The 10,107-nt window shown below is 38.1% G+C and overlaps 1 protein-coding gene across 2 annotated transcripts in view; it reads right to left on the reverse strand.

Moving 5' to 3' along the window:
• Positions 1-3,790: 3,790 nt before the first annotated feature.
• EDIL3 (EGF-like repeats and discoidin I-like domains 3) overlaps positions 3,791-10,107 on the reverse strand; it is a 486,664-nt gene continuing 480,347 nt past the window's right edge. For both annotated transcript variants that reach the window (XM_010863387.1, XM_010863386.1), the window contains one exon: positions 3,791-6,755. In XM_010863387.1, the coding sequence (XP_010861689.1) occupies positions 6,606-6,755 (150 nt within the window). In that variant the 3' untranslated portion in view covers positions 3,791-6,605. The remainder of the gene's footprint in view (positions 6,756-10,107) is intronic.

Raw genomic sequence — 10,107 nt, forward strand, 5'->3', positions numbered from 1 at the left:
TTTTAAGCCAGAGAAGTTTTAAAGTCCATTTTATTATAGAAAAATCCTTAAAAAAAAGAAAACCAAGCATCAATATCTTTTCGCAGAAACAAATTGATATATAAATCTGCAGTATATTTAGCTCCTCAAGTGCCAAGTCTCCACTTGCAGCCTCTGCTCATGCTACAAACCCACCTTTGAGCTGTACTCAACACCTGGGTACATCTTCCCTAGCAGAATAAACAATGAAATAGAAGAGAGACAAATTTATTAAAGTATTTTAAGGGGAAAAGGACAAAGGGTTTTGCCCACCATATAGGAAAACTTGACACAATTTTCTGTGTAATATCTTTATTTGTTTTCTTAGCATCTCTTAGACCTCCAGCACCACATGCCTTCTCTGTCTCCAGCCAGGCCCTAAAAGCCTCCTGTTGATAGGATCCATCTAAACCTGACTCTAAACTCACATTCAGCCCCGAGCATACCTGGCAGCCAGGAGATGCCACCCATTTAGAAGGCTATTCAGGGACCATACAGCAGTGGTTTTCAAACTTCAACTGCTATATAAGAGGAAGAAAAATAATGAGCATGGTGATCAGGAACAGGTATATACACAGGATTATAACTGAAATAATAATGCTTTGTGAAAGAACTTTAACAATGCAGTCATTCTGCTCCCCCACCCGCCCTGTAATGTATTTACTTAAAAAGTCAAATACTAGGCCTAACCCACCAATTTATCTTCATTGGAAATCTGAAAAACATTTTACTATTGTTTAGAAGTCCACATCCCCAGCAGATTATCCAGGTATTTATACCACTAAAACCAGATTCCTTTTTGGGATGTGTCTTAGTCCATTAAGGCTGCCATAACAAAACGTAGGCTAGGTAACTTATAAACAACAGAAGTTCATTGCTCATAGTTCTGGAGGCTGCTAAGTCCAAGTTCAAGATACCAGCATGGTCACTTTCTGGTGAGGGTCAGCTTCCAAGTTCACAGCTAGTGTTTCACTTGGTAGAAGGGGCGGGGAACTCTAACCAGGCTCTTTTATAAGGGTACTAGTCCCGTTCATGAGGGTTCCACTCTCATGACCTAATGCTGTACACCAAAGTCTTCACCTGCTATACCATCACATTTGGGGGTGAGGAGTCCAACATACGGACTTCTGATCACAGCAGGATGCTTCTACTGTTTTTTTAAAAAAATATCTGTCATTATCTAAGAAACTTGAGAACTGAGGAAATTAAACTCTTGGAGTTGATTCTTTAGTGCTTACTTTGTAATATACCGTCTTTAACCTCTGTTCAATTCTTTCCCAGGCTGAGGTGGAAACCGCTATTAGCCTTGAGAAGTGCTGTATGAATTCTCTCTGCCACAGGTGCTGGGCCGCTATGGTTGTCTTCCTGAAAGGCAAGTCTTTTTTTTTTTTAATTTTATCTTTAAAATTCTAAAAAGTGGGAAAATTATAAAATATGGGTAAAGCTATGTTTAATTGGTCACTTAAGTAATTTATCACCAAAAGCACTCCTTCTCTCTCAGGCATGGAGACTACTTCCAGTTGTCTTCCTGTTAATCCTCTATAGCGTTTTGGCCTGATGCCTAGGGAAGTTTCCCAAAGCCGCTCCCACAGAGGCTGTGGGGGATACATTGTTTGAATGCACCACCGGTCTCACTGCCTCTACTTCTTTCCCAGGTGGCAGCAGGTTGAGCTTATGTCGCCATTCATCATCATTATTAACACATTTATATGTGAGCATATGTATGGTTCTATGGGGATTTTACATAAATATGGAAAATATGGAAGAGTGTGGTTCATACCCTTGAGGACGGTAAAATTAAATTAGAGTCAATCACCATACGCAATGCTTAATCATGTCATGTGGTGACCATTTGCTGACACTCTATGCCATATTTCCACAGCATTAGTGTTTTCAAATGGCTCAATCAACTCCTGCCAAGATATGCAAAAACAACTAACTGAGGAGTGTTTTCCAAAAATGTTTTCCCATTTCTGCTACCAAATTCACCTAACAGAAATAACTCTGAGTAAGTGCTCCTTGCCTACTGTGGAAAATACTTTATTTGGTGGAAGTGTTGAAACATCCAATGTGAATTATAGCCTCTTACGGTGGCGGTAGAGTCAAGGAATCCAAGCTCCTTTTCAAAACCAATGGAAAAATTGCTACCTACACTTGGTATTCTTTCTTTGTAAAGACAAATGACAATGCATTCTCTTTCAAGGTCAGATATTTCTCAGCTAGCAAAGTGGTTTAATCCTCCACTGGATACTTTTGCATCTCAAAGGAACCTTTGTGACAATATTTTTCATAAATAACATACTACCTCTATTGTTAATATTATTTCAAACTAGCATTTGGGAAGAGAGAGAGTATGGCATTTCTAACAGTAAAAATTAATGTTTCTTTACCAAAATATTAAAATCATGTACTCAAAGCTGAAGTGTTGGTTGTTTTAAAATTTTATGTTATATAGAGGGAATATTTTCCATTCATGAAGCTATTCTTAGTAGATTTTTCAAGTCAAACTTCAGTATGATCAGACTTTCTGCCCTGAAAATGTTCTTGAACCAGTAATTTCAAAAGTCTCATAGTAGAAAATTTTTTGTTGAATAATTATTCTGTTATCACAGAATTTTATAAGATATGCTATGCTACGCTAAGTCACTTCAGTCGTGTCTGACTCTGTGCAACCCCATAGACGGCAGCCCACCAGGCTCTCCCGTCCCTGGGATTCTCCAGACAAGAACACTGGAGTGGGCTGCCATTTCCTTCTCCAATGCATGAAAGTGAAAAGTGAAAGTGAAGTCGCTCAGTCGTGTCTGACTCTTAGCAGCCCCATGGACTGCAGCCTAACAGGCTCCTCCGTCCGTGGGATTTTCCAAGAAAGAATACTGGAGTGGGGTGCCATTGCATTCTCCGTTATAAGGTATAGATGTTGAATTTTACCCTCTATAGATGTTGTCGTAATTTTTATTGGCCTTATTGAAAAATATGTATAATTGCTTATATTTGAACACATTGGGTTTGTGAAAATCAGGCAAGCAATGGAACCCCACTGAACCATTCATATTAAAATGCAGTTAAATAGGAACATGTATGGATACATAAACATATATAATAAGCTAGTATGTAACTATCAGATTCATTGAAGCTGATAGTTCATTCATTAAAGTTGAGACTAAGGAGTCAATGTTTAATATCTCAAGTTTTTTTCCCCCTAAATTTTTTGAATCTTAAAATATCTAAAAAGTAGGAAGTTCTCAGACTATTTACCAGTGACTTTCAGAGAAGGTGAAACAGGGTTTATGAAGAATCCAAGTGTTATGATTTTCTTTAAGCGGAAGCTAGAGTTACACAGATAGATATATTAATAGCATTTGTATGATAGCTTACTATTGACTAGATCTCTTCATTATATGCCTGAGAATCATGTACTTAAAACCAATAGAAATACCAGCAATAGCATCTGCTTACCAGTGGACAGATCAATCCTGGAGCACAAGACTTTAATTATGCATGAGGCAAAAAAAAATGACTTTGGGTTATTAGTATTCCAATAAAATTTCCACAGCTAAAAGCAGGAGAAATGCACAAATTTTAATAATTTTGGAAAGGCCAATTTGGCAGATATCAATGTACATTTGAAGGCTATTTTGATTTCCTTTTTCTGTACTTCTTTAATTTTCCTGTACAAAGAGAAAGTAAACCAGCATGTAGTTAAGAGTAGTGCGTATTCACATTCAGACAATTTGTGTGTTCTTACAAATGTGTTTGATTACAACTGCTTCAATAGTATCCCAGATTTTCAAAAGTTTATTTTAACTTTGAAGACTAGACAAGGTCATACTGATTTTACAACATCCTACATGATTTAAGTATATATTACAAAGAAAAAACCCAACATTGGAATATTACACAGCTTGAAAGTTTGCAAAGGTTATTTGTATCTTACTTATTTCTGTACTTACTGACACATCAGACGCCAGCAATGAATATTATATTTCATATTTTGTTGATTAGCAAAGATACAATCATTAGTACCTTAAGTCTTCAAAATTCACATAAACCTTTATGAAGCCATTCAGAAAGAGAAAGTCAACCCTAAAACTAGAATTAGTGATTATGATAAATGCTTTTAATAAGATATACTGGAAATGTTTAAAATTATAATTTAATAGATTATAAAATTAGCATGTTAGAGTTACTCATGGTGAAGGCTAGGTGATCTTCTGTGCCTTGTGCTTATGAGGTTTTACTTGTCTTACTGTGAATTTAAACAGAATAAATCTGCTTCACTTTAATGTCATTGATAGAAATTACACAAAAGCTATATACTACCTCACAATACATTTCTACAGGGAATCTCTTTATTGTCATTAATCTGGGGCATTGTGGGTTAAAGAGATATTCCATGTTGGTGAAAAGCATATACAGAAGAGAGAAAATGCACAAAAGCCATTTCTATGTATTTCTAATAAAAGGTAGCAACATTTTAGCAAACTCTTTGAAAATATTTTTTTTTGAAAAAACTACCAATAAAACAAAACATCATAAGAAGCAATGAATAATTCTGAGAAAGTAAATCATTGCAAAAAATTACTCATAACTTTAAAAATACACTCTGTAGAGAATCAAGAATTGTGCATAACCTACAAGGGAGAGTTCGGCGGGACAGTAAATCTTTAAAGACATAAGGGCCGTTGGCTACAGAGTAAATGTGTATATACCTTTGACCCAAAGTATTTATTTGTGATATGATCTTACAATTTAGTAAACTAAATATAGTTACATTCCTAATTTAAAGCTATCCTAAGAAGATGTTATTGATGACATGGCAGCGCTTTTTCTTTAATATGCTAAAAACTGATCACCATTTCAGATGCTTCAAATTAACAATTTTACAATAAGAGTCTGAAGTAGAAAGCATGTAGGCATAGGACAAATATGTGGCCAGCCAGTCCTAATTTTGCTTTTATTAAAAATGCCATTATGATTGACTTTCTCTTTATAAATCATCACTATGATTGAAGACCACTCTATATATACATCATCAAGAAATTGCTGTTAACACATAGACAGACAAGACAGTAACAGTCTAGTGGATTTTGTAATGCAGCACAAATAATAACGAAAAAAAAAAAAAACAACTTAGTGTTGCACAGGACCTCAAAGCTTTGTACACATACCATACTTTCTTTTCCAGAACCCTTAATTTAAAACTCCAATAATTCCGTGTCTAAGCCTTAATAAAACAAACACTGGTAAAGCTTATAAATTAGATGTTGAGGACTTTCATGGAGGCAGTGAGAACTTTAATTTGTGAGAATGTCAATGAAACCTCCATTATCAATAACAAATCGTTATGATAATTGCTTATTTTTTCAGGACCTTTGAAGCAAAATAAATAGAAATCAATTTTTACCTTGAAAATGGTTGACTACTTTGCCATTAGTAAGTACTTTTCTCCTCACAAATATCTACACATTGTGCTTTCCTGAGAAACCATCACCAGTTTCAAACCTCAATAAAATTCTAGTTTCACAGGAAATGCAGAAATGAACAAAGAAATGACGAGTATGCTTGGCCAAGTTATGCAGTACTATGTCAATATTTGCTAAAATTTTTTTAAAATAGACAAATAATTATTCTATTATTTTAAAGTGAAGATAAGACTATTCGTAAATACCACCAAAACAAAGATTTAAATTTTGCTTTAAAGAAACATAATGGGATTTTGCTGTTTATTTTGCAAGATGATAGTACTGGGGTCTTTAATTAAGGAAGTATTTGAAGATTACATAGTTATAGCTTCCTTCAAAAACAAAAGAATTGCAGATTTAATCTACTGATATTAAATATGCTCAATCTACTGATACTCAATCCTGTTTCACATGTATACGTGTGTGTGTGTATATGGGCACATATATATATATATACACAAGCATACTTTTTTAGGCAAAAAATAGGACAAAAATCAACTGGGAAAAATATGAACTTATTCAGGCAGTATATAATATATAGAATATAGAATAGTACAGAAAGTAAGATCATATAATCTCTGATTAGAAATAAAAGTCAAATGAAAATTATAATATCAATTAGTACTGCATGTTACAGATTCATCTTCAAAATTCGATTACAAACACTGACAGTGTTTGGTAGGCACCGGGAAATACTTAGGATAATATAGACTCATTACAGAAGGACAAAACTTATTGCTAACATTGCAGTATTCTTTTTATAAGTTCAGTATTGATCATGAAAGCTCTGACAACTCTTGCTTTTATTTGATAACTATAAGATTGTTTTACCCTTGCTATCAAGAGTGCTACTTTCTTTGCCTAATGCATTTCAACCAGTATAAATAAGAAAACAATGAAAAAACGAATTCACAGTTAATGTGATGTTGCTTAAGGAATTTAAATGATAAAAATCAAATTAAACCATTGAAAAGGCAGGCTTAGACCTCCTTAAGAAGACAGTTAGTGGCCTACCATAATTTGAGCACTTTTCATGAAAAATCCTGTTCAGTTTCCTATAGATTTTGCAGAGTTCATTCCATGGAGATACTTCAGGAAAATAGAGAGGAGGCCTGTGACGTGTCTTCACTCTTCCTCTGTGCAGCCCAACAGCTCCGATCTCAGTGTGATCCTCCCGTACCAGGACCAAGGAAGGATCCTTATGTGCCGTGCATAGATGGGAGGATCAATGACGTTTTTTCTGTGAGTATCATTGTCAAAATTGCCCTGGAAAACCTAGTAAAGAAGAACAGACTATTAATCATTTGGCCTTCCTTTTCTTGGGAGTTATTTTTATTATTTTCTTGTTTGGATTTCCCCCCGCCACATGTGAGGTCTGATAACCATGTTTTTTAAAACACACTGCTGCTGCTTTCTTAATGATCATTTTAAAACTGAATGGGCGATGCATGAGCTTCCCAGGTGATGCTAGTGGTAAAGAACCCGCCTGCCAGTGCAGAAGTCAGAGACGCAGGTTTGGTCCCTGGGTGGGGAAGATCCCCTGGAGGAGGGCACAGCAACCCACTCCAGTATTCTTGCCTGCAGAATTCCATGGACAGAGGAACCTAGAAGGTTATAGTCCGTACAGTTGCAAAGGAACCTAGAGGGCTACAGTCCATAGGGTTGAAAAGAGTCAGACATGACTGAAGCAACCTGCATGCAACACAGGCAAGGAATATTTAAAGAGTTCAATAAGTTGAAGATTGGTTTTCTGAAGCAGGAATACATAGATTTATCATTTTTATGTGTTTTAAAAAGATCTTTTTTTTTTTTTTTTTAATGCAACAGATATTTATTTTTTGCTTCTGGCACAGGCTGTTGGTCAGGCAGCTTGCTGAAGGTGGTCTCTTCTAAAGAGTGATTCAGAGATCCAGGCTGTTGCAAATTTTAGCTAGCATCTGAAAAATGCAGCATTCACATTCACAATGGGCAACAGGAAAGAGCTGTGAGATTATACAGGGTGTTTTTAAAAAAACCCAAGGTATGGAAGCAGCTTAAATCATTTCTGGATACATTGCATTGACCTTAACTAATTATATGACCTCAGCCAAATTGCAAAGGATGTTGGGAAATGGAGAGGAGCACGTGGATATCTGGTGCACATAATGGTCTCTATCACAGTGTCATTTGTTCATTTCTCCCCTAGAGAACAAAATCAACCCAGTATCAAGAGATAACTCCAATCAATGCTATTTTTAAAATACTTTTTTTTTTGCCTTCTGTATTAATTCCTAGATCCATACAATACTCTTGAGATCACTGTGACCTATAGTGTCCTGATACAGGGCATTGCATGACTTTGTTCTTCTTTCTTTTGTTTCAAAGATTTTTGAACTTTGTATGTCTATTTTTCTCCCAGAAGTCTTTTATAATAGTAAACTTTGAGATGTGCTTGCTTCAGAAAGAAACAAAACAAAATTAGCAGCTGGTTGGTAGAGCATGGAGTAGTGGTACGTGGCGTGAATAACTGAGGTTTTCCCATGTGCTTACTTGTGCTGTGAGCACTTGGAAATTGAAAAGGAAAAGTTACAATGGACACCACAGTAATACAAAATGTCAACTGCAAATTGGCACTGGCCAAGAGCATCGCCAACGACTGAACAGCAAGGGCATTTGCCATCGGCCTCTGCAGAGACTGAACCCTGTGCTGCTGAGCTGTTGACCTTCAACACCCGCTGAGGGAGTTCAGGGTGGAGAGAGGCACTCTGCGCTCCAGGGAATCTGGTGGCACAGGTCTTTGGATTGTTGAATATTTTCAGGAACAGATTTTATGACCCCAATCCTGGTACCTCCTCATATCTAGAAAAGCACGAAGTCCCTTCAAGATGACATCAGCTCCTCCCCACTAGCAGAAAACCTTTTGTAAAATGAATGCTTAATGGTACTGAACTCTGCCTTCACCAAAACCTTAACGATGACCTTCCCTCACTGTGTCTTTGGAGCAGTCTCTCAGAAATCTCTGAGGTGCTGCTTCCCAGGCTGCAGTCCTCATTTTGCCCCCCAAAAACTTAACTCGTAACTCTCAAGTGGTCATATTTTTAGTCGACAGTATGACAACCGCTAAAGTGACCCAGAGTGGAATTCCTTCCTTTGTCTGAACCCCGTGAAGAACTGGAACTTTGGTACCAGCTGCGGCACCCTGAGCCCATCTACCTCCTCAGGGAATGCAGATGAACTTGGGTAAGTCTCTTCTGGTTCTTGAATCTCCTGTATTGGTTGAGATTCTGAGTTTTATTTGGTGGTGGAGCAGGTAACCTGCCCCCTCCCAGTTGGAAAGATACTGGGGGTGGGTGAAACATTCAGGGCATAGCCACCCAAGAGCTAGACACTGAGTTGGGCTCGGTTGGAAGACCACGAGAAATTTCCACCCAGTGGAAAGGTACTGGGTGGGGCTCCCGCTGAAAGATGCCAGGGGAATTACCCACCCAGTGGAAAGGTACTGGCGGTGGGGGCTGGATTGAAAAAGATCAAGGAGTACCTGGGTCTTGGCTGAACGATGCCGAGGTTGCTCCGTTGTATGGGACTGAGTGGTTTTGTTGAGTGGTTCGGTAAGAGGCAGATCTGACACTTTTCCTCAAATCAACTGCCTTTATAGAATTTGTCAGGATAAAAGCGAGGAGAATATATGAGAGCTTTGCTCTGAAGAAAAGTGATAATACTCCTCCCGGCAGGTTTCGGTGTTCTCAGGTGACAGAAATTTACCGGAGTGCTGGCTGCCTAGTCCTCCTCCCATGCAGTGGTCCCACAGGGAAATCCACTCATTAATTAAAATACTTGCTCACCCCAGGGTCGCAGATAAAAACTGGCCAGTCAGCGACCTGAGAAGCCATGGTGGTCTTAGATTGCCAGAGGCAGAATCTGAGCCACGTAAGACGGGCTGAAATGACTCTGGGGTGACTCCTGAAGGAGTTAAGCTCACAAGCAGCACACAGGCCCACTACACAATTTCACTAGTGATTTTTATCCCTGACAAACTCAACTTAATATGGGAAACAAAATGTCTCAAAAACAGAAAACAGGGGCATCAGAAAGCCCACCTCTGACTTACACTCCAGCCAGATTCATGTACAGTACGTGCAGAACTCATACTTGCAAGTACCTACTTAGTTGGAGAAATTATACTAAAAGAGATCTCAACCTAAAATGGCCAAAATGGGGCTCTTTTGATATTCCAAAATTGATATTTTTCATGCATGATTAGAAAAGGCCAGCCATGCTTGCTTTTATTGGTTATCTAGAAGTTTCTAAAAGAGGAAACAATACAGTAACTTCTTTGTAGGAAACAAACAAGAAATTGCTTGAAGTTATATCAGAGCTAAAAAATGGCTGCTAGCACTGACGCTGGAGAAGGTAATGGCTCCCCACTCCAGTACTCTTGCCTGGAAAATCCCATGGGCGGAGGAGCCTGGTAGGCTGCAGTCCATGGGGTCGCTAAGAGTTGGACACGACTGAGCAACTTCACTTTTCACTTTCCTGCATTGGAGAAGGAAATGGCAACCCACTCCAGTGTTCTTGCCTGGAGAATCCCAGGGACGGGGGAGCCTGGTGGGCTGCTGTCTATGGGGTCGCACAGAGTCGGACACGACTG

The sequence above is a fragment of the Bison bison genome, unplaced genomic scaffold, assembly GCF_000754665.1.
Source record: "Bison bison bison isolate TAMUID 2011002044 unplaced genomic scaffold, Bison_UMD1.0 scf7180017864490, whole genome shotgun sequence".
Lineage (NCBI taxonomy): Eukaryota > Metazoa > Chordata > Mammalia > Artiodactyla > Bovidae > Bison > Bison bison.